Below are 26348 nucleotides of genomic sequence, written 5' to 3'. Positions count from 1 at the left end.
CATGAATGAAATGAATGAATGAGATTTTTATATAGCGCACGACTTACCCTGGGGCATCTCAGCGCTTGCTTAGGGAACCCGTCCTGGTATTCCCCTGTGAGATACCCTGGCAGGGTATCCACAAGGTGAAAGCCAGGCATCCCACCGCGAGGGGCCGTTGTGGAGATTAAGCAAGCTATTGCCCAGAGCCACAGAGTGTGAACCTGTGAGTCGAGAAGGCACCGGAGCGAGAATTAACGAGTCCGTGGAATTTTTGAGCCCAAGACCCGCCGAGGCGGGGAATTGAACCCTGGTCCCAGGCCAAACTCAAGCTCCAGGTCTGCCGCCTCTAACCCCTGAGCCACACTTCTCCGCCTAACAGACAAAAGTCCTAAAAAAAAGGCAGAGACAAAAACTACAGGTAGGCTTTGGCAAAAAGACGAGTCTTCAAAGCCTTTCTGAAGGCTTGCATAGTAGGCAGGGACTTAATTTCATTCGGTAGGGTGTTCCACCATATAGGTGCAAGGCTCGAGAAAGCTCTGCCCCCCCACTTAGCTCTACGAATGTGGGGCGCTCGTAAAAGAGACTTCTTGGCAGAGCGTAAATTTCTGGAAGGGCTATAAGGGACCAAAAGGTCTCCTATTCCTCCCAGCCTACTTCTCGCCAAGGCTCCATATGTCAGGCAGAGCATTTTAAAAAGAATCCTGTCCTCCATCGGGAGCCAATGAAGGAGTTTCCTAGCAGCGGTGGCTGATGAACGTCTGGGCAGGTCTAAAACAAACCTCGCTGCGGCGTTCTGAACCATTTGTAAACACTGCAGCAGGCCCTTGTTGATCCCTGTATACAGCGCATTACAGTAGTCCAATCTTGACCCTATGAGGGCTACCACGACTTGCTTTCTCGCTTGCGGGGACAGGTAGTGTTTGATCTTCCTTAGAATGTGGATAACACCCCAGCAGGTGGCAATTGTTCTGTTCACCTGCTGCTGCATGCTAAGCGAGGGGTCGATCAGGACTCCCAAATTCTTAGCCAGGCCCGTAGGTGCTGGACAGGCTCCCAACGAAGTGGGCCACCATTCGGCCGACCATATCTCCTCCTTTCCGCTGAACACCAGAATCTCCGTCTTTTCGCCGTTAAGCCTCAATGAATTGCTGATCATCCATTGGGTGACTGCCTCCATGCATAGTCTAAAATTGGAGGCAGTCAGAGTGACAGACTGGGCGAGAGACACCAGAATCTGTGTGTCGTCGGCATAGGAGACTACCTCCATCCCAAAAGATCTAATAAGCCTGGCCAGTGGGGTTACATAGATGTTGAAGAGGGTCGAACTTAATGCCGACCCTTGAGGAACCCCACAGTGCACAGGAAGGGATGGAGATATAAACTCCCCCAGCTTGACTCTCTGTTCTCTCCGATCAAGAAAGAGGTCAGTAGGCTAAGTGCAGACCCCTCCACCCCTATCTCCCTCAGTCGAGATGTTAATACCGAGGGAGAGAGGGTGTCAAACGCAGCTGTGAGATCCAGAAGGATGAGCAGGGTAGTCTGGCCCCTATCCACTCTAGAGAGGATGTTGTCGAGCACAATGGTGAGGGCAGACTCCGTACTGTGCCCCCTCCTGAAACCATGCTGCGAATGATCAAAAAGATCGGAGTTTTCAAGGAAGGCTGAGAGATGCTGGTTCAGTTGTATTTCCAGCATCTTTGCAGGGGCTGGGAGCAGGGAAATGGGGCGGAAATTTTTTAGCACCCCCGGATCCAACGTGGGTTTTTTCAGCAGTGGTTTCACCACTGCCCTCTTCCACTGCGATGGAAAAATACCGTCCCTCATCGCCCTATTCATGATCTCCAAGAGTGGCGGCAGCAGAGTCTCCTTGCACTGCTTTAGGAGCTTGAGGGGGCAGGGGTCTAGCGGGGAGCCCGACCTGATCCTGCTGAGAAGATTCTCCAGGTCTGAAAGAGAAAGGGGAGGAAAGCTACTCAGACTACCCTGTAAAGAGACCTCAGCCACCAATAAGGCGGGGGGGGAAGAAGGGGGAGAAATGGATAATAAAGTCTTCTGCAACTCTAACGCAGCATAGATATCCCCAATTTTTGATTGAAAAAATTGGGCAATGTCGTTGCAGAGCTGTTGAGACCCAATGACGGGGTCAGACATCTGCAGGGAGGTGAGAGAATCCACGATTTTAAAAAGCTCTTTCGGAGAGGACAGGTAGGTGGTACGAGTTGTAAAATATTCCTGCTTGGTTCTGATAACCTCAGCCTTATACCTCCTCAATAATGTTTTATGAGCTACTTTGTCCTTAGGGTCCCAGGAAGCCCGCCAGAGGCGTTCCTTTCTCCTGACTCCCTGCCTAAGAAGCCTTAGCGACTCAGAAAAGCAGGGGGCCAACGGCCTTTTCATGGCGCAATAACGCAGGGAGGCCGGGGCCAGCTCATCAATTGCTATTATGACAGCGGTTTCTAGTTGATGTACCGCCATGCCTACATCTTCCTCCCGGGAGATAGCCTCACTAGGGATCCTCGGGGCAAGTGAATCATTAGAAATATTTTTAAAATTTCTCAGAGATTCCATTTTACTCCCATCCTTAGCTTTACTATTCGTGGAGGTAAAGGTCAGTTCTATCGGGACGGCACGAGAGAGGAAACGGGTCAGCCTCCCATCAAAAAAGATCCCGTCAAGCGTATGACCCGCCTGGTGGGTAGCCCCCTTTACTCGCAGTTGTAGCCCACAAGCAGATAAGGCATCCAGGAGGGATAGGGTTTCCGTGGACTCCAAATTCTCTAAATGGTAATTCAAGTCCCCCAGAATCGTTAGGTGCTTGCAACCAAAATAGGGTTCTAAAATGCCGAGCAAATTTTGTCCAAAATCTTTTCTGGACCCCGGAGGTCAATAGATGAGGATGCCCGTTAATGGGATCACATAGGACCATTTAAAGAGAAATAAAGAGCCTGAAAGGCATCCTGAGGGTCAGTTAAAGTGATGGTGTGATATACGAGACCCTCCTTAAACAGAATACCTAACCCTCCTCCTATCCGTCCGACTGCCTGACCAGTGTGTAACCTTCTGGGACAGCTTCCACCAGAACAGGGCATGAGGAATCTTTGGCCCTAGTTTCGGTAGCAAAGACCCAAGAGGGTTTTCAATCTAGGACGAAATCCTTAAAAGCGACATTATGTTTTATAATTGATCGTGTGTTTAAAAGGAATCTATGTTCCCCCAAGGCGCAACTGCCCATAGTATCACCTTTTGCGCCCGAAATAGGGCCCAAGAAAGAAGCAGACTCAACGGAACCTGTCTGAAAGCAGACGCACGGGGGTGAATTAAGAAAATCCTCCGGCCTGAATTTATGATGGCAAGACATCCTGGTCGGATGAAAAGTCAGCAGATCCTGCCAAGAATACCTGATAGGAGGGAGCTCCCCAGCAACCACCCCAGTCGTCCGCCCGACCACCCCATCCTCAGCGGGACGGGCGCAGACAGGCTGGACTCTGGCGTGACTCCGGTGATGCTTCGGCGCACACGCAGCTGGCACACGCTGCGCGCCACCATACCACGATTTTGAAAGGCTCTAGCTAGTCAGCCTGACTGCTAGAACGCTCGTCCCAAGTCTAAAGCGTCCCCTCACAACCCCCAAGATGGCGCTCCAAGTTGCCCTAAACGCGATGGCCAGCCCGCTGAAGCCGCGGTGGGGGAACACAATTATGGTGCAGGCAATGTGGTGGGTGAGCTAAAAGCAAGGCGAAGTGCAAAAATAAATTTAAACTAAAAAGACAAAACGAGGAAATTTAAAAGTAAAGCGGCGCCTGATTTACAAAGCGCAGCGCGCAGTGATGTATGCCTTAACTTAATTTAGTTATCGAACTATTAGCTTCAACCCCTGCACAAAAAACCTGAAAGCCATCTAACGGCTGCTGGAGACCTTGCGGTGTCTTTGTTATGAGCAGAGTCTCATCTGCAAAAAGGAGAGCAGGGGCCATTTGCCATCCTATTTTTGGAGCATCACAACTATCCCTGCTCAAAAAGCTAATAATATCAACAGGGAAACAGGGTGGGCACGAAGACACACACCTGCCTTACTCCTTTTTCAATATGGATCACTCTCGTCAGAGCCCCATTATTGCCCCACCAAACGTGTGCCAGAGTATTAGCATGAAGTCTAATTAAAATATGGAGAAAGGATGATGGCACTCGCATGTTTTTCAACACTTCCCACAATTTCACTTTTGGTACCATATCAAAGGAGGCACGTTGATCCACAAAGGCAACATATATAGTTTGCCCTTATGGATTGTCACTTTCCTCCAGAAGATACACATGAAGCGGAGGATTTGGTCTAGGGTACTAACTTGGGTCCTAAGCCAGCCTGCCACTCTAAAATAATACTCCCCTCTCTAATCCAATTATGAAGGTGGACAAGAACCTGTTTACAAACCATTTTTTGTAGTGAATCAATAAGGCTAATAGGCCTATAGTTTACCGGGAGTGCTTGACCTCCCTTCTTAAATATAGTAAATATCTCTGCCAGCTATCAAGAGTTGGGTTTTTCTATAACTGAAAGGATACTATTAGAGAGTAGATTTGTGTATGGACCCAAGGTTTTTAGATCTTCTTTATAAAGATCATTAGGTATCCTATCAGGTCCAGGTGCACGACCAAAAACACAGGAGCTGATTGCTGTTTCTGTCTCAGTGAGTGAAAAATACAGATCATTAGGCTCAGATTAGGCCTCACTTACAACTAAGGTTTCTCTGTCATTTTCCAACTTGTGGTTGTCTGTGTACAAATGGCTGTAATGTGCAACCCACTCCTCTAGTTGTATACAAATGTCAAGTGCAGGTTTGTTTCACCAAGAAACAACAGCTAGAACTTTTCCAAAAATATCTTATGTCCTTATTCACCAAAGCATCATGCAAATCCGACCATATCGAATCTTCCCACACCCTTTTTGCGTTAACAATTAGTTGTATGGTGTGCTCTGGATTTAGTAATCCTTAACTGTGACTTAGATTTGATAGCAGCCAAAAGCTCACCTTTGGCTGCTTTGCAGTCATTATTGTACCGGGACTCTGCTTAAGGGCAAAGTTTTTCTTGTTTCTTTCTTTACCCAGGACATCCCTAATTGTCACCCCTAACTTCTCAAGTGTATGCAGCATCCTTTCATTTCTCTCAATAGCGGGGAGTTTAGACAGATGATCAAATTCAGCCCTGACAAACTCCTTGACAGTAAATAGAGCCACAGGAGTTTTACCTGCCCATTCCCATTTAAAAGATCTCATGTTATTTGTGGGCTGGAGCTCTCCAATGTCACAGTGGCCTCTACTCCCAAGGTGTGGTGTTTTCTTAAAGCTCAGTGACATGCTGAGGATGTTATGGTCACTATCTAATTAATCAATCACTTCCATATCCATTATGGTAGGCTTTAGATCGACTTGGACTAAGACATAGTCTATTTTACTACAGTGACCTGGTCTATTAAAAGTCACTTTTCCCTGGTGATCGGAGGGACACCTGGCATTGATGGCTCTAAGATTGTGCTCAAGAGTTAACGCCAACAGCTGGCCAGCTTTTAGTGTTCACCTAACCTAGGGCAAATCTAAATGGGGTTTTCCCCATTGATTATAGAAGTCCTAAAGATAGGTCATGAGGGGCCACCGCTACTGGCTAAAACGTTGTGTTAAGATCTCCCCCCAGCAGTATAAAATCTGTTTCCCCAGGGCTCAAAAGCAATTGCTTGAGTTGATAGATAGTGTTTGTTTCATTATTCCTGCCCTCAACCCTATTATAAACATGCATTATCTTTATGGTCAATCAGAGGGAAACAAAATTCTAAAGGCTAAAATATCCTTTGAGCTGCAGGGCAAAGAGCTGATGGTACATCACAGCGATGTCTTAATCCAGATACCCAATCCCCCTGAGGCTCTTACCTTTGTACCCTTTGTTTTTTTCAATACAAAAGGATGTATACCCATTTCTAAACATGGGTTTCTTGAAATAGGTATATTTCATAGGTCTCTAAAAAATCTCCCAACTCAACATCAGACAAGAGTTTTGCTGATCCTGCTACATTCCATGATGCTATCTTCTCCACGGAATCCAAGTTTTGTTCAGCCTCGTATGGGGTAAGGATAACTTTTGAGGTACTCACAATGGACACATTGTTACTTTCTGACAACAATAAGTCTTCTTGCTTACACAGGGGATTGCCATACTCAAGTTCCCTATTTTGGAAGATCCCCCTCTTGCAGTGGAAGCGTCAGTAAATTCTTAACCCCCATATTTTCACATACATCCACAGAACAAAGGGGCCTGTACTGCAGTCAATGGTGGTTTCTACTAGCTACTCTGTTTTCTATACCTGATCCCATATCTGTCAACACACACTGAGGGCTCAAAAGGTCAATAGGGGAACACAATTTGAGCTGGACAACAGTAGGTGCATTTGAGATTTTACGTGCCTCAACCGCCAAAAGTCCCTCCACTATGTCATGACTTGTAAAAGAGACCCTAATTAGGTCTTGTGTTCCATCTAAATTAGTGAGCCTTTCCACATTTGAGATATCGCTCCTAAATATTGAATAACACTGCCTTATTTCATGGAACCAATAGATGACTTTGTTTATCAGGGACTCTGTATCTTCCCTTAGCCCCACAGGCAGCTTTGCAACATGAGTTAAATATACAGCTAACTTAACAACACCCCCCCTCGTCCCACCATTACTTTGTAACCGTTGATTATCCAAATGGGGAACACGAGTCCACAGCCCCCCTCCACTGCTCCTTGTTAGCGGCCTCAAGCTCTGCAGATGATCTCTCCCCATACAACCTTCTTGGGGGCAGCCATTCGTCTATCTTTTCCCTCCTATATGGTGTCATGTAAGGAGCTTGTTTGGACTGGGCACCTGTAATTAAGGGAGAACCATGCCGACATAGGGAACCTGAGTGTCTCTTTAAAGAGAAAAATATAACCTATTTTTAGGTCTGGTGTACTAAAAGAATATGTATAATTTACTTATTTAAAGGGGATTTCAGCAAAACTCTTCATCCATTGGTCTGCTATTGTGTAATTCATATTTTTTTCCCGCTCTCTATGGCATAAAGCATGGGCCAATGGATAACTTCAGCTTAAGTGATTGCATTTATCTTTTTCACAAGTTGCCCATCCGCACACTAGGTTGTTCCCTTCAGTGTCAGTGTATTTGTTTTTACTTTATTATTGCTTTAGTGTTAACTTTGTTTGTAGTGTTAAATTTGATAGCAGGATTTTTTCTGTCTGATAATACAGGTACCACTCCAGATTTATCAGTAACTGTTGCCTGTCAATGCTATTGTCAAGGCTCCTGCTAAGATCTTGAGTGGCAGGTAGGAACTATTGGCACCCTATGTCAAGCACCTTTTAACTTTGTCATTTAAATCGGGCATGGTGCCGAACACATGCAAGCAGGAGGTAGGGTGTTTAAATAGTGATTACAAAAATATAGCTGACATAAATATCGTTGTAAAAATATTGTTTATAAAAATATCGACACCCTATACTTAAACAGGTAAGTACATAAATATCGACTCCAAAATATTGTTGTAATTAATATAGATGTAAAAAATATCGACTTTTTAAAATAATTAAAATTACATTAAATAATAAATACATATAAGTACAATTAACAAAATACATTACATTACTTGTATTTTTTAACTATTTAAAACAAATGAACAACACTTTTTAATTATAAACTTAATAAATGTGGACATATACATATATTTAACACATTACTTTATATAACAACAATAATACATACATATAATTAAAATATACAATATATTATTAATTAAAACATTTGATAGCGTAGGAGTAAAAATTACTATTCCCACTCCAGAGGGTGCAACAGTAGGGAAAGCGTTGGATAGCGTAGGGGTAAAAATTACTATTCCCACTCCAAAGGGTGCAACAGTAGGGAAAGCGTTGGATAGCGTAGGGGTAAAAATTACTATTCCCACTCCAGAGGGTGCAACAGTAGGGAAAGTGTTGGATAGCGTAGGGGTAAAAATTACTATTCCCACTCCAGAGGGTGCAACAGTAGGGAAAGCGTTGGATAGCGTAGGGGTAAAAAGTACTATTCCCTCTCCAGGGGGTGCAACAGCAGGGAAAGCGTTGGATAGCGTAGGGGTAAAAATTACTATTCCCACTCCAGGGGGTGCAACAGTAGGGAAAGCGTTGGATAGCATAGGGGTAAAAATTACTATTCCCACTCCAGGGGGTGCAACAGTAGGGAAAGCGTTGGATAGCGTAGGGGTAAAAATTACTATTCCCACTCCAGGGGGTGCAACAGTAGGGAAAGCGTTGGATAGCATAGGGGTGAAAATTACTATTCCCACTCCAGGGGCTGCAAGAGTAGGGAAAGCATTGGATAGCGTAGGGGTAAAAATTACTATTCCCACTCCAGGGGGTGCTACAGTAGGGAAAGCTTTGGATAGCGTAGGGGTAAAAATTACTATTCCCACTCCAGGGGGTGCAACAGTAGGGAAAGCGTTGGATAGCGTAGGGGTAAAAATTACTATTCCCACTCCAGAGGGTGCAACAGTAGGGAAAGTGTTGGATAGCGTAGGGGTAAAAATTACTATTCCCACTCCAGAGGGTGCAACAGTAGGGAAAGTGTTGGATAGCGTAGGGGTAAAAATTACTATTTCCACTCCAGAGGGTGCAACAGTAGGGAAAGCGTTGGATAGCGTAGGGGTAAAAATTACTATTCCCTCTCCAGGGGGTGCAACAGTAGGGAAAGCGTTGGATAGCGTAGGGGTAAAAATTAGTATTCCCACTCCAGGGGGTGCAACAGTAGGGAAAGCGTTGGATAGTGTGTGGGTAAAAATTACTATTCCCACTCCAGGGGGTGCAACAGTAGGGAAAGCGTTGGATAGCATAGGGGTAAAAATTACTATTCCCACTCCAGGGGGTGCAACAGTAGGGAAAGCATTGGATAGCGTAGGGGTAAAAATTACTATTCCGAATCCAGGGGGTGCAAGAGTAGGGAAAGCATTGGATAGCGTAGGGGTAAAAATTACTATTCCCACTCCAGGGGGTGCTACAGTAGGGACAGCGTTGGATAGCGTAGGGTTAAAAATTACTATTCCCACTCCAGGGGGTGCAACAGTAGGGAAAGCGTTGGATAGCGTAGGGGTAAAAATTACTAAATGTATTTAGTCATTTATAAAATAACAATTATTTAATTTTTTTTTAATCATTATTTAAATAATTAATCAATTAAATTGTGATTAATTTACTACATTTTCACTAAAAAATTCCTGTACACACACCTCAAATTAATTAAAAAATTAACATAATTAATTACATAATTATTAATCAATTAACTAATTGAAATTAATTAACTATTATTTATTACAATATTTATATTCATTCAAAACATTAATTAATCTATTATTTAAATTACTTCCCACCCTTCTCCCCTATAAACCCACAACCCGCTACGGAACTATTAATACTAAATTCTACATAAAATACATTATTAACTAATAAAATACTACTAAAAATACAACTTTGACTACAAATACTCATTAAAAACACTACATTACTTATATTTATTTAAAAAACGATATTTTTGTAAACTATGTTTTTGTAAACGATATTTATTACAACTATATTAATGTTATCGATATTACTTACCTGTCTGTCGATATTCTGGTCAGACTATATTTTTGTCATCGATATTTCTTCCTGTAGATATTTTTGCAGCGATATTTAGGTTTGTCGATATTTTTGCGACGATATTCCCGTTCTGTACCCAAGCAGGCTGTTGTACTTCCACTCAAGAAAAAGCCACAAATTAGCTCCCTTTTCCCCTACATATCTAAAGTAGCCGAAAAACTGGTTAACCATCAATTGTCGGCTCACATCAAAGCGCACAGGCTTTTCCATCCCTCCCAGGCCAGTTTCCGTGCCTATCACTCCACCGAATCTGCCCTCCTCTTCTCCACAGAGGCGCTGAGGAAACACGTAGACGAGGGACAGACAGCGGCGCTCATTCTTCTCGATCTCAGCGCCGCGTTCAACAATGTAGCCCATTACACCTTGCTACAGTGTCTGAGGAGAAGCGGAGTGACTTGGAGGGCTTGGTCATGGCTGGAATCTTTCCTCCATGACCGCAGCTTCTATGTGGAACAGGGTGTATATAGGTCAGAGGTTTTTGACCTAAAGCAGGGAGTTCCCCAGGGCTCCAGTCCTTAGCCCCACCCTGTTCAATCTGTACGTAGCGCCGGTGGCTGCTATTACTGAGCAGTATGGGATAGAGGTGGTGACTTATGCTGACGACACTTAGCTGGTTGTGGCTCTGTTGCAACCAGCTGAGCACGCAGCCAGCAGATTCGCATTCTGCCTTCAAGATCTGGCAGGCTGGATGGCCAACAAATGTCTCAGACTGAACGGGGACAAAACCGACGTGCTCATTGTTGGCAGGTCCCCTTCGGTGTGGACCTCTTCCTGGTGGTCGCAGGTTCTGGGCCCATTACCCGTCCCCAAGGATCATGTGAAGAACTTAGGCATGTGGATAGATTCCAAAATGTCCTTTGATTATCACACTCGGGGTGTCGCAGGGACGTGTTTTGGAATACTCCGCAGTCTGAGATGGACACTCGACCTCCTCCCAGCATCTGCCAGAAGGGCCCTGGTCCATGCCTTGGTTACTTCTAGGCTGGACTATGAGAATGCCCTATACCTGGGAGCTAATGCGAGTTGTATCCTAAGACTGCAGCATATCCAGAACGCAGCTGCGCGCCTGGTGCTGCAGCTACCCAGAAGAGACTCCTCAAAAAGGGCCTTGTAGACACTGCATTGGCTCCCCATCAAGGAATGCATCGAGTTTAAAGCACTCTGTGTCAGTCACAGGATTGTTCATGGTAAGGGTCCCTGCTTTCTGCGCAATCTGCTCCTCCGGTACAAGCCCACCCGGCTCCTGCGCTCTATGGATGCTGGCCTGCTCTCGGTTCCTAGAATCAATAGGGCGAGAATAGCAGGGAGATCCTTCTGCTCCTTAGCCACACAGAGATGGAACACCCTCCCACTCAGGCTCCATGTGGAGCCCTCGGAGGCGGTGTTCCGGAACGTTCTGAAAAGTTTCCTGTTCCCTAAGCCTTAATTTTGTCAAAGCAGGGCTATTTCCCTTCTATCTTCTCAGGGTGCTGCTCAGTCCTTTGATAACACGGGGGCACACTGGCAAGTGTAACCAGGCACTTTAGAAACTCAGAATTATTATTATTATTATTATTATTATTATTATTATTATTATTATTATTATTTTAAATTCCTTTTCAAGTGTCCTATTTCACAGCATATAAGATTGCATCCATTTGAAACTGTTCTGCATTAAGTTATTCCCTTTTAACTGTGCAGGCAGTACACAAACCAAAAGCTACAATAATATACATGTAAATTTGTGAGCAGAACATGGTTATTCTGGACTCATTTTACAAATAGTTCTTTAATGTATTTTGTTCGAGAACAAAATCAGCCTTCATTATGTTTCATTTGCAGCACTTGTAACACTTTTTTTCTTTCTTCCTTCCTTTTTTCTTGTGTTTTCTTTCTTACTTGTATTCTTTCCTACTCGCCTCTTTCTTTCCTTTCTCTTTCTTTCTTTCCTTACTTCTTACTCATTTACTTGCAGTCATTCTTATGTTTTGTTTCATTTATTCACTTCTTGTTTTCTTCCTTTCTTGCTGTTCTCTTTCTTTATCACTTGCCTTTTATTTTCCTTTCTTTCTTGCTTTCATAAAGGCAAGAGCCTGGCTGTCAATGGCTGCAAAATTTGTTTTTTTAGGTCTCTGTTTGCCAAGACAATTAGATTTTACTAAAATGATGGATTGTGACTTAGCTATTTATAGGGGTCTCCAGCAATACTTAATCTATTTGCAGGCGGTAATTGCAAAAACCATGAAAAACAAGAATTGGTAAAAAGTTGATGGACAATGGCCGACCTATTGAATTTGTCAATAATTGCTTCAATTTGGTTTGATAGTGTTGTGTTTCTACTTTCTCAGCTGTTCTGGTACTTCTAAATGCTTTACTCTTGTGCTTTTGATTAAGTCTGACTTCTCTGAGACCCCAGGAACCTAGTACTGAAGAAGACCCGCCTCGTAAGGACAATTTCCCTACACAGAGTTTGGGTCGAAACGTCGACAATATAACTATGACCAATCTCCTACCCCAACAAGACCCTATCGGCTGAAGCGGAGTTTGGTTCGGTGCATTTGTTAAAGTTTTGGACTCTCTTTAGAGCCTTATACTGTGGCCCTTTGGCTATAGGGACCGCGTGTACTCGTTTTCCGAATTGTGATTAAAACTTGTCACAGAATGAATCGTAATACCCTTTGACCCTACCCTGCCCTTGACACATCCTTCACTCCCCCCCTCCCCGTTGTGAATGTGGGCACGTATATCTAATATCAATTTGAAAGGTGTTTAACTAAATATGATATGAATTTCAACCAGTAAAAGGTATTCATGCAAATCTGAATAAATACTTTTTTGCGTTCATTAACTTTGTACTTTGAATTCATCAGATGTTATAAGTGTATATATTAATCTGTCTTTTTGTCTGGGACCCCTTCCCTTTATAACGATACCTACCCAGGTCCCTTAGACTTCATTGGGTCTGACCCTGTTCTTCATAATCTAGTACTGAGCTATGGTTTTAAAATTGCACCTGACTGCACTTGATTTGGAATTTTGACATTATTACATGGAAAGGTCACACAACCACACCATACAATGAACCATTTGCCTCACACATTTTAAAAGAAATGATAACATTTCTGTCTGCTTTGTTCAGCAAACTTCAAACCTGACAGGTCACTGTGGAGAAGATTACTTTGCAGTAGTATAAATGTATCCTCACTAAGGTATTTGTGACTTCAGCCAACAGGTCAGTTCAGGTTGAAGGAAAATTTTCATTCCTAACCTTGGTTACTGTAACCGACTTGCCCCACCACAGAGTTATTGTGCGAACCTAAAACCTACAGGAAATATAACTTCCAAGATTTTTGGCTTCAGGGTAGGATGTGAGCCATGGATGCCCCCATATTTATTAACAGGCCATATAGAGTAACTCGGAATCTGCACCCATGTCTTCATAGTGGTTTGGTCCTTGGTATTTCGGTGGCCTTATGACTTAATATCCATCAAACTCTAAGAAAGACAGTTATAGGCATTCCTTCGTACCTTTGATGCTTTATTAACTTTGGCAGTAGATTAGGTGTTCAAACCATTATTGCTTACTTAAATTAAAAGAGTTCATAGAACCGCAGCAATGACTTACAGAGGATTGATGCCATCTGGAGAGTTTCCAACACGGATTTGAGCCAACATCAGGCGCTTTGCGCAACAGTCATTTCTGTTAAATATCCTGATTGCTGATATTTTGTAGGGTTTTCCCAGATTCAGGCTCCACCAGGGACTCTTCTCTCTTGCTGTGTGGCTGCAGGAAGACATTTTGAAATCCATTGAATTGAGTCCATCAATGGCAAGCCAAGCAGTAGCCCCTGGTAATATTTTGGACTGAGAACTCTGACGGACATATCCTTTCCGGGCAATATTAAATTCTGAAACAATGAAGAACATTAAGAGATATGACTCAACAAGAATAGAGAAGGCTGTGTAATACTGAAACCTATGTGCAAGTTACACCTAAAAGTGCTTGACCATTTTTTATTAAATATAAGAAAAAAGATTGAGGCTAAACAATCAAGCAACCATGAGAGAGAGGGAAAGTCTGGGAGCAGTCTAAGATATACATGTGTGTTAATTAGTCCTTTTCTCATGTATCAGCACAGTTGTAGGACAAGATGTCCTAAAGTTAGGAATAGCAATTTCATAATTAAGATTTGTTTGCAAATCGAAAGTAGGAACTCTCTATTCCTAATGTAGGAAACACTTTTGAGTTTCAATGGAGATTCATAGTGGTTCAGAAATAGACCTACCTCATAAATATTATTGAAGCAGGTCACAATTTGTGGCTCACTGTGATTTAGTGTCACCACAGGGATGGCGGCCTGCTAGAGTCAATAGACCACCATTTAGGTGATTGCTTTTAAATAAAGCAATTTTTAAACAGCCTGTTTTACTTAAAAGAAAAAGAGACGCGTTTAAAAAGAAATACAATAATAATTTCTTTCCTTTTTTTAAAGGTACACAGGTGTCCAACAGACCACTGCCTACTCTTATAAATATTTGTTCTACCGTTCTCAAAGGAGGCAGGGTCTTATTGGAACCCTTTTCCATTTACAAGTGGGTTCCCACCAACTTCGAGTTGCTGATAATGTACAAACACAAAATTTGTGCATACCAATGCAAATTAGTATTTTTTATGGATGCCCTAAACACCCCCTTCACATAAATGATTCGTAAACCCAAATTGCAATTTGGTGATAAGTTACTGATGCGCAACCTGGACTTTTAACATTTGGAAATGCTTTTTGCATTCATGAATCAGGCCATTTGCAACCTTAAAAAGATTATGCACATCTAGCCCTATCTTCTTAGAATACTTAATGACTTTACGCGGTCTGTGTCTCTGATGAAATGTTGGATACACAATGACCTATTTGTGTTATGCAGAAAACATTACTTAAGCGGAGCAGCATGTATGTGAGTCGTTGCTGCTCACATATTTGCAAAAAGAGTTGTTACATAACAGTAGTCCAGCCCATCCTCACTTTTCACAAATTAATCAGATTTGTCGAAATCATATTTGGAACCAGCCGAAAAGTACGCACTTTGGCATCCCATCGTCTTGTATGAAGAACCCAGCATGAAACAATTGCTGCTCCAGACTGAAAGGCAGAGCTGTTGTTACAGAAACTGAAAAATTGATTTTACAGTACACTAATGGCATTACTACAGAAAAAGTGGACAGCAAAGAACACCTAAATTCTGGATATGTTATATAGTAACATTGATATTTTGCTGCTTAGCCCGGTGCAGTCGCCACCAACACACGCATTTGAACAGAAAATTATATTAATTTTATTAATTCACAAAATCATTTGATTGAAGGATATGCAAAGTACACTATGTCCAGAGTGATATTATGGCAAAATACATATATTAAAAACAGGGCTCAATTACTGTCTACAATAATACACTGTCACATTGCAGCATCACTCAGTCTCAAAAAAATTCATGATGTCTTTAGTGTCCCCCAAAATGGTACATACTTTAAAAATGTGGAATACGATCCAGCTGAAATGTTACTAGTGTCTTTAGTTAATGAAGACTTACATACCATTTTTTTTCAGTTGAGATGGCTACTTTCAAAGCAGCAGAATGACCTTTGTGGAAACTGAGTAGTTCTATGGCACAACATGAACGTCTGTTCTACAAAGCACAGAAAGTCGTTTTCACCTGAAACACACTAACATTTGAAGAACAGCTATGTTGATGGACCTCCAGCACATCTTTGGCATCAATCTTGGTTAATATTTATGTTGATCTATTTGAAGAAATGCTACACTCTGAAAACAATCCCTGCAATGCAATTAGAGCCATATGGTGACATTATAGAGATAGAATTCTCTGAATTTGCCATGATACATGCTCACGCTTCGCATCCTAACATGATTATATTTATTATAATTTCTTCTATATTTCACATGGTCAATTAGCTCTGAGAGTTTTTGCTCTATGTCTCAATGTAGAATAATTTAAAAAAGGCCTTCTAATAAAGAAGCATCACATGCACATTGATAAGAACCCCTACTACATTATCTATGTTGCCATCCCTGTACCCATTGGTACAAAGTACATGTGGATCATATTTGAACATTTAGAGCCTATGACTAGGCTTTCCTGTTTTAGGTTTAAACCTATAATAGCTGATAAAAACCCCACCGAAAGAGAAATAACACCCACCGGTGTAAACATGTTATCACTGAAAAAACCCATAAACAACCACAACTAAATGCCATTCAAAGAAAGGAAAAGGAGAGTGAAGGAGTCATTTTTATTTTTTCCAGAAGTGCCCAATACATTGTAACTTTGTTATACAAGGTAGCAACAAGAAAGACTGGGCTAACATAGTTTTGCTTGAGTTCTGTTGTTTAGAGGTTGTCACTAAAATATTGTTTCTTCTTCCTTCTTTTTTTTCAACTTTGTGCTCGTTGGTCTAAAGATGAAGGGTTAAGAAGCAGTTTTTAAGGTCTTCTGTAATTACTTTGTGATGTATAGAGAATAAGGAAATGTCAAAATCATATTTTGGATATGTTTAATTCTTTCACTGATAGGTAAAATAGCTGGTTTCATAAAAATCTTTCTAAATATGTACCATTACATTTAACCACAGACAGAGAATGGGTGAAACCCTTTGGTACATCATCCCCCTTTTTTAGTGAGTCAGTATTGATAATAGGCAAATTACTAACAGTCCAGGCTTTTGAGCATTCAATGCAAGGTGTAGTGATAGGTATATGTAAAAAGAGTGCTGCCACCCAGCATTTGGGAAAGTGGTGAAACCTTGACACCAGACCTTTGGAAAACATGGAATGCAGTGTTACTTGAAATGCTGTTGCAAAAATTCTTACCAAGTCAAAAAAAGATCAGAGGGATATTTTTTGTATTTGCAGTGATTCAGTAAAGTTTATGAAAACACCTGAGCTGAAGTGCTTCCCTGTAAGAGATACTTGCCAATTGCTAGATGGTATGCTGAAAACATATTTACAATGAACAGAGTTAATGAAAAATGCTATTGAATTTGTAGTCCATTCTGGTGCACTATTTCGATATCCACTGGAACTAAAATACAAATATTTTTCATTTTGTGCTTTGTGCGTCATCAAAGAAAGTAATTGCAACGGTGTCATTTAGTCAGCGATTCTCAGTCATTGAGGTTGTAAATGCTATATTATTCATGTGGCAACCGCTTACAGAATTGTTGCATAGTGATAATGCCAAAGGAAAGAAATGCAAGGATCTTTGGTCGCATACTGATATTGATGTGAAAAAAAGACTACTGCATTCTTAGATTTTTACAGGAAAACATCTCCTTGAGAGTATACTGGGTGACACTTTCAGTGATTTTAGCACTGTAACATGTTCCATGTTAGAATGCTTACCACTTGGTAAGCAAAGAAATGTTGAGGAACGATTCAGGAAATTGTATTTTATAATGCACTAGCTTACCCGTCGCGTGTTGCTGCTATTTCAGAAGAAAGGAAATTTAAAGAAACTTGTTATGATAACATTCAATTTACATTGTGTCATTTTTATTGACACTTATTCATTTCAATATGGAAAACATTTTAAAGTATTGTTTTAATTCTGTTTATTTATTCGAGTGCTTGTGGATACATGGTATTTTTTGTTTTTCCATCTGGTGCATACACAAATAAATCAGAAGGTTTTCCGATGTGTGAGCTTGCCACATACAGTTGTCCATGTAAGAAGCACGGATTCTCCAAATCTAGTCCACACACTTGCACCGATTGTCCTTGTGCTTTGCTGATGGTCATTTAAAAAGCGAGCCGCACCGTAAACTGTAAACGTTCAGTATTGGAAAGATCATGAGGGGGCCGGGAGGGCCGATATTTAACAATTGTCTTTTTTTTTGCCAGAAACCTTCGGGGGAGTGTACTCAACAACTTTTAGCACATTATTTTTTTATTTGTATTTTTTTTGCCAGAAACCTTCGTGGGAGTGTACTCAACAACTTCCCAAAGTTTCATGGCGATCAGATGAATGGTGTAGTAATGCATAAAGGACAAACAGACATACTTTTTATATATATAGATGAGTAAGGGCTTGCAATGATGCATAGACATGTCCCTACACCAACCATGGCATCTGAAGTCAATGAAGCCTCACTGTGGTACTCTGCACAAGTTCTAGATCCCTTCCATAAAGGGGAATTGTCTCTGGACTTTCAAAAATACTGCTTCCTTTTTGATTGCTTCAAGAACTCTGAGGGCCTATGTGCCCAGTTCAATGCCTAAGTTGCAGAACCTGTCCCAAAGAATCTCAAAATTTAGGTGCACAAGTATTGGTATCAAAAGTTATGTCAGTGGCCAGAGTAAGCAAATGTACTGGCTGTTTTGGTGTCACCGATCTCAAGTGCCAATTTTGAGAAGGCCTTTCCAATAAAAGTTTACATGGAAAGGAATGAGGGAGTAAACATGACTAAAAGCTCACTGAAGAAGTATTGTATAGTGTACTACAATCAGTTTGCTTTGTAAAAAAGTATTTGGACCTCATATACACTGTACGCAAACTCTCTGTACACCATACACTATCAGTGCAGTAAGCAAGTAGCAAAAGCAAAATGTTCCATAAACACCAGAAAAACACTGTTTCTGTTGTTTTTAGTGGCACAAAATATGTAACCACTGAAGAAAATGACAAAACCCCAATAAATATGACCAGAGTTATGAATTTTCATAGAATGCCATGAAATGTGTGCTATATGTTCATGCTAGATCGAGTTAAAAACAAATGTTCAGGCTGACCGCTATGTTGTGTGGGTTGAATACAGGGGCTCGCTGCAAAGTACCTTAGTTGTGTCATCAACGGAGCCAAGATGTGCCTTGCAAAGAGGAGATGTGTTGTTGTCGAAATGGAGGAAGAAAATGAGTAGGCTCCAAACCACACCAAGTCAAGGATATGCCAGGAATGGTGGTTATACACTGTACAGTCGGCAGTGCGATATCCTTGATCTTCGTGGCAGCATTGTTTTTGGAGATGTGCTGGATCAGAGCAGTGCAAAAGCGTCAATGCATGGATTTCTGCTGGTGCAGCACTTTATACTCCCTTTCAAGTGCCTACGACATACCCCAAGGATTGTCTCTCAGCCCGACACTCTTCAAAATCTACATGGCACTGCTCGCCAGCATCGCCAGATCGCATGACCTCAACATCGTCTCATACACGATGAGACCAAGCTGATCCTCTACCTCACCAAGGCCCCCAACACCACCAAATCCAACCTCCACAAAGGAATGAAAGCCAACTCTGAATGGATGATGAACAGATCCCTGAAACTTCACTCGGACAAGACACAGGTCCTCATCCGCGGCTCCACCCCTTCCGCTTGGGACAACTCTTGGTGGCCGGTGGCACTGGGATCTGCAATCATGACTACAAACCACTCACGCAACCTGGGTGTCATCCTGAACTCCGAAGTGTCAATGACCCAGCAAGTGAACATTGTCTCCTCCTCCTGCTTCAACACCCTCCACATGCTCCGCAAGATTTACAGATGGATCCCCCAATGTACCAGAAGGACAGTCACCCAGGCCCTCGTCAGCAACAGACTGGACTACAGCAATGCTCTCTACGCAGGAACATCACCCAAACTTCAGAAATGACTACAACGCATACAGAACGCCTCTACATGCCTCATCCTCGACATCTCCCACCACAGCCACATCACAGCCCACCTGAAAGACCTTCACTAGTTCCCCGTCAATGAGAGGATCACCTACAAGCTCCTCACCCACGCCCACAAAGCTCTCCACTAAATTGGACCAGTGTACCTCAACAAACAACTCCCCTTCTACACCCTGAATGGCCAACTATGCTCCTCTGACCTCGCCACCTTCCCCCGCCCCCGCCGAGCGACCGCCGGGGGCAGAACGTTCTCTCACCTCACTGCAAAAACGTGGAACACCCTCCCCAATCACCTACAACAGACCCAGGACCTGCTGGCCTTCAGGAGACTTCTCAAGACCTGGCAGTTTGAGCAGTAGCAGCACTCCCACCCCCCAGCACCTTGAGACCCTGACGGGTAAGTAGTGTGCTCTACAAATGTACTGATTGATTGACTGACTGACCTCATCAGGACCACCAAGAAGGCCTCCTTCAAAGACCACCTCGACAACAACACACACAACAGCAAGGAGCTCTTCAACATCGTGAAGGAACTCTCAAACCCTGGCTCCTGCATCAACGACATCCCGCCATCTCAAGCCCTCTGCGACGCCCTCGCTGCCTTCTTCCACCGCAAGATCACCAACATCCACTACAGCCTCAATCCCCGGATGCGCCCCACCAACCCCACCGCACCGTTACCACCGGCACCCACCGACCACGACCACCTCACCGCATGGACCAACGTGACCACCGAAGACACCATCACAACCAAGAGCACCATCCACTCCGGCGTACCATCCGACCCTCTTCCCCACCACATAATCAACAAGGCCGACAGCTCCATCGTACCCCACCTGCGGAACATCATCAACCTCTAATTCAAGACCGCGACCTTCCCTGAGTGCTGGAAGCACGACAAAATTAACGCCATGATGAAGAAACCCAAGGCAGACACGAGCAACCTCAAGAACCTCTGGCCCATCTCCCTGCTCCCGTTCCCGGCAAAGGTCATCAAAAAAATTGTCAACACTCAGCTCACCCGCTACTTGAAAGATGACAACATCCTCCACCCCTCCCAGTCAGTTTTCTGCAAGACCCACAGCACTGAGACCGCCCTCATCGCCACCAAAGACCAAATCAGGATCCTACTCGACAATGGCGAGACAGCAGCCCTCATCCTCTTGGACTTCTCCGCCGCCTTTGACACCATCTGCCATCACACACTATGCACACGCCTCTTCGGCACAGGGATCCACAACAAGGCCCTGGAATGGATCACCTTTTTCTTCTCCGACAGAACCCAAAGAGTCCGCCTTCCCCGTTCCACTCTGGAGTCACCAGGACCATCTGCGGTATCCCGCAAGGATCATCCCTCAGCCCGACGCTCTTCAATATCTACATGGCTCCACTCGCATGCATCACCAGACTCAACGACCTCAACATAATCACATATGCTTATAACACACAGCTGATCCTCTACCTCACCAAGGACCCCCTCTCCACCAAAGCCAACCTGCACCATGGTATGAAGGCTGTCGCCAACTGGATGGAAGACAGTCCGCTCAAACTGAACACGAACAAGACAGAGATCCTCCTCCTCGGACCCAACCCCTCCGCCTGGGACGACTCCTGGTAGCCTAACTCCTTCGGCACCTCCCGACTCCTACCAAACATGCACGCAACCTGCGAGTCATCCTCGACTCGGAACTCACCATAGCCAACCAAATCAACGCAGTCTCTTTAACCTGCTTCTACACCCTCCGCATGCTTCGCAAGATCTACAGATAGATCCCTACAGACAAATGGAAAATGGTCACCCACGCCCTCATCAGCAGCAGACTCGACTACGGCAATGCCCTCTACGCCAGAGCCCCATCCAAGCTCATCAGCAGACTGCAAAGAATCCAGAACGACTCGGCATGCCTGGTCCTAGACGTCCTCCGCCGAGACCACATCACTTCACTTGAGAGACCTGCACTGGCTCCCCGTCGACAGAAGAATCACCTTCAAACTCCTGACCCACGCACACAAAGCACTACACAACACCGGCCCAGAATACCTCAACAGCCTACTGTCATTCTAGGTACCCAACAGAGATCTCCGCTTTGCCGACCTCTCACTTCCCACCGTCCCACGTATCCACAGAAACACCGCCGGGGCAGTTCCTTCTCACACCACGCAGCCAAGACATGGAACGCCATCCCTCTACCCCTATGCCAGATAGAAGACCCACAGACCTTCAGGAGTCTACTCAAGACCTGGCTCTTCGACCGCTAGCTGCAGCCCCCCTCTCCCCAGCGCCTTGAGACCCTCGCGGGTGTGTAGTGCGCTTTATAAATTCTGTGATTGATTGATTGATTGTTGACACTAATTGGCAGTGTGAGTCTCTGAAATGTCAGAGTCCAGGTCTGTATCAGGATGAGTTGGAAGTCATTGATATTCCTGAGTCTTCAAAACAGAAGACAAGTCTGAAACTGAACTCGGACAAGACAGAGGTCCTCATCCTTGGCTCCACCCCTTCTCCAGGGACAACTCGTGGTGGCCGGCTGCACTTGGAGCTGCAATGATGCCCACTAACCACCTTCACAACGTGGGAGTCATCCTGGACTTTGCAATCACCCACCAACTAAGCACCAACTCCTCCTGCTTCAACACCCACTGCATGCTCCGCAAGATCTACAGATCAATCCCCACTGGTACCAGAAGGGCAGTCACCCAGGCCCTCGTCAGCAACAGAATGGACTGCAGCAACGCTCTCTATGCGGGAACATCAGCAAAACTCCATAAATGAATACAATGCATACAGAACGTCTCTGCACGCCTCATCCTTGACATTGCCCGCCAGAGTCACATCATAGCCCAACTGAAAGACCTGCACTGGCTCCCAGTCAACAAGATGATCACCTTCAATCTCCTCACCCACGCTCACAAAGCTTGCCACAACACCAGAACAGCATACCTCAATGAAGAAGTCATTGAGTTGGAAGTCATTAATGTTCCTAAGTCTTCAAAACAGAAGACAAGCCCTTGTAGGCACTCTGAGTTTAAGTGGTGCATCTCTTGTTATTCTCACCCAGGCAAGCAGGGTAGTCGGCAGGTCTGCACAGCAGAAAAGCAGTTCTTCCAGAGTAGCAGTCCAGCAGAGTGGTAGTCCTTCAGCAGCATAACAGTCCTTTTTCCTGGCAGAGAATCCACAAGTCAAGAAGTGTACTGAATTGATAGTGTCAGCAATTCAGTACTTAAACTCCATTGTGCCTTTGAAGTGGGGGAGACTTCAAAGAGGGGATTTGAAGTGCACAGAGGTCCTCCCGTCCTGTCCTGGCTACAGACTCAGTACAATGGGTTAAGCAGTCGTTTGTGTGGGGACAGGACACAGCCTATGATGGTGTGAGTGTGAGGCTGTGTTCAGCTCCTCCCTCCTATCCTGACAGTAATGGCCAATCCAGATGTGGATGGGCCATTATTCACACCTACGGTCTCTTTGTTTGTCGCTATCTAGAGGTAATACTCAAAGTCCGGCAGGCATCCACCTCAGAAGTATTGTAGGCATGCAGCAGTCACATAGGGCTAAGGGTAGAAAAATTATATCTTTCTAAAAGTGCTATTTTTAAAATCATAATGATAAATTCAACTATACCAGTAAAGCGGAATTGTCTTTACAATTCTAGAGGTACGAAACGTGACAACACTTAATAGATATAACAAGGAAACACTTATGTTAACCTATGAGAGGGGTTGGCCTCAGTAGTGGAAAGCAAATTTGGGAATTTTTCACGACCAGGACTTGTAAAACTTTAAAGTATATGTCATGCCTTTTGCTTACTCATCACCCTGCCCTATGAACTACCTTGGGCCTACCTTAGGGGTGATATATATGTATTTAATGGGGGGGTTTAAGGCTTGGTAAAGGGTAAAAATGGTAGGTCACCATGGCAGTGTAAACTGCATACTTTGCAGTGGCACATCTGAGACATATTTAAAGGGGTTACTTAAGTGTGTGGCACAATTAGTGCTACATGCCCACCTGTAGAAATTAATGTACAGGCTCTGGGCACATTTAGTGTATTTTACTAGGGACTTATAAGTAAAGCAAATATACCACTTGTAAATAGGTCAATCACACTATATTTAGGGGTACAGCACATGCATTTTAGCACTAGTTAGCAGTGGTAAAGTTCCCTGAGTTCTTAAACCCAAAAAGCAAGATCAGCAAAATTGAAGCAAAACAGGCATTACGTTTGGAGGAAGACCACCCCAAGGTGACAGGTCAGGCCGTGATTCTACACATGTTAGGTGTATGGTTTGGTTTGTACATGACTGCTAAGATACATTAGCTTTACATGCAAAAAAGGGTGTAAAGTAAATGTCTGTACTGTAAAGCAAAGAAAACGGAATATTAAGCTTGACACCCATTTTAGGGAAGTCAATCAGCACTTTCAAATGGCGGGACTAGAGCATGATACAGCACACAATCGCTACATGAAGAGCAACAATGGATCTTTCCCGAAACATGCTGAGGCTGAAGGACTGAATGACTGTTTAGATTGTATCATTTTAAGATGTTGATAGTCAGCAAATAATTTTTTTTGTCTTTGTTGTAAAAATGTAGTACTTTATACAGATCCTACACATGTTGTAGCTCAGAGAGTGGCTTTTTCTTTTGTAAGTGATGACATTATTTTGAGAAGTAGGTCCTACATATGCTCCTCATTTCCTTATAGTATGGCTCATTGCTCTATGTTACTTTATTTTATGGGGCTATATATAACGCACAGCTGCCCCAGCAAAGGGCTGGGAGAGAGTTCCAAAGTTTAGCTGTGGAAGGAACAACCACCTGTGCAAAACTTCCTCACCGGATGGACGGCCATCAGATGCTGGCCCATAAGATGGCGAGTAGGTGTATAGGGTGAGAGCAGGTTTCACAGAATGTTAGGGGAGGAGAACTGTATAATTTTGAAGGAAATACAGAAGGACTTGAACTCGACGCACCTAGCCACTCGCAAGCAATGTAGTCGGCGGATGGCATTAGTCATTGAACAGGTTCTAGGGAGGACAACGAGAGTTCCAGCAGCCGTGTTTTGAACACTCTGCAATCATAGAATTTCAGCCTTGTTAACCCCCAGATAAAGAGAGCTGGCATAGTCTAACCTAGACATGATGGTGGCCTGGATGACGAGTGGAAGGGTAGAAGAAACCAAACAACGGTCTAAGCTTGTGCAGGAGACTAATACCCGCAACTTTTTTAGTTTGAACCTGGAAACTGAGGGCCGAGTATACCCACCTGTTTAGGGGTAGGTGCACATGCCAGAGATGCCGGCGACCAGCACTCGCTCCACAGCTATGAGTCTTTCCCTACCAGCAGCACCTCAGATTTGCATGAGTTGACCTGGAGACAGTTAGCAGACTTCCACTTCACGACAGCTGCAATATTGCTCCGAAACTTGAGGGTATCCTGCATGGGCTCATCAGAGAGTGATACTACCAATTGAGTATCATCAATATATGATACTACTGTTAGTCCTCTGCTCCTGGCCACGGCCGCCAGCAGTTGGCCATACAAATTCAAAAATGTAGGGCACAATGCTGAGCCCTGTGGAATCCCTTGTTTCACAGTATGTATCAGGGAAGCGAAAGGGGGGTCTGCCCCCTGGAAGGTTCGCTCAGCAAGAGAAGGGGCTGTGCCCTCGATTCCGGCCTCCTCCAACTGTTGTAGCAAGGTCTGGTGTGATACTGTGTTAAATGCGGCGCTGAGATCCAATAAAATCTGTGCCGAAGTACGTCCTGCATCTATATAGGAAGAGGGTGAAATTTGTCTGCTTAAGCTGGCCTCTGTGTATCATACCCCCTTATATCTTTAGGTTTACATTACTATAGTTGTATTGACCCATACATTACTCGTTTGAAGATTTTGCAATATTTGTGCATCAAAAGATTAAACCATGGTAGTTTGGAATGCAACATTAACACCTTTGAGAATTTCAAGCTATAATGGCTGCTCCTTCATTTGCATACTACTAGATGGTGCACATTTTCACTCTTCAACATGTTTCCTTTCAAGATAATCACTGTCAAAGAATTGGTCTGTGGGTATGTATACAATTCTTGTTCTGAAGAAGACCACAAGTAATTCATCTTCACTCTGCTTCGCTTCATCTTTTACAGGGTAGACACTTTTTCTAATGTAGAAAGAGACTGGCACAAGAATGTGTTTATGCACTGTCAAATATTTTTCTATTCATGAGGCTTTCTTTATCATTGACATTAACAAACTTGTGGTGTGAGTGATGATACCCTTTTTTCCTTTTCCATTTTAATTCTCCATTTTAATGTGGACTTATCATAAAAATTGTGAAGATACTTTTGGGCCTATTGTTGCACTACATATGTGGGGAGGGGCTCCAGGGTACCTGGCTCCAAGATAGTTGCACCTCTGTGATGCTACTTGGAATGGGATCTTCATCTGTATTCATCTCAGTGGATACTGTAGTGTCCTCCCCTTGCTGACAGCATACAAATGAACACACCACAATCAGAGCTCTGGATTGTATGTCTATATTCCTAAGCAGACAATCATGTTCTGTTCTCTGATTATGTCATAACAGTTAATAAACACACCTTCACGCCTCCCACCAACTTATGTACTTACTCTATTGAGGTCATCAGAACTACAAGGCTCCTAGAACACAGAGTTTCATTGAACTACATCTCACCCATTGTTAAACCACAATTATATTATATGAGTCATTTAGGTACTGGAACTCAATAAATCAATCAAACTTAGCATTATACAGCACATTAAATACCTGTGAGGGTCTCAAAGTGCTAGGGGGGAGCTGCTACTGTTTGAAGAGCCAGGGCTTGTGAAGTCTGCTGAGGGTTAGGAGGTATGGCTGGAATGCCAGAAATCAGTCCTCGAAAGCTTGTTTCCAGTCCAGGGAAGACATGGCTTGGCAGTTCGGGCTGGACTGTTCCCATGAGGCAAAGGCTCAGACTGATTTGCATATAGCCATGT

General features: G+C 43.6%; 1 protein-coding gene across 1 annotated transcript in view; it reads right to left on the bottom strand.

Moving 5' to 3' along the window:
- LOC147724920 (fucolectin-1-like) overlaps nucleotides 1–26348 on the bottom strand; it is a 349691-nt gene that overhangs the window by 56515 nt on the left and 266828 nt on the right. Inside the window, exon 3 of the mRNA XM_086967087.1 lies at nucleotides 13299–13581. Within this exon, the coding sequence (XP_086823213.1) occupies nucleotides 13299–13581 (283 nt within the window). The remainder of the gene's footprint in view (nucleotides 1–13298; nucleotides 13582–26348) is intronic.

This window comes from Lissotriton vulgaris, chromosome 4_1 (assembly GCF_964263255.1).
Source record: "Lissotriton vulgaris chromosome 4_1, aLisVul1.2, whole genome shotgun sequence".
NCBI classification, from domain to species: domain Eukaryota; kingdom Metazoa; phylum Chordata; class Amphibia; order Caudata; family Salamandridae; genus Lissotriton; species Lissotriton vulgaris.
Note: the sequence above shows the minus strand (reverse complement) of the source record. Positions and strands in the feature narration are given on the sequence as shown.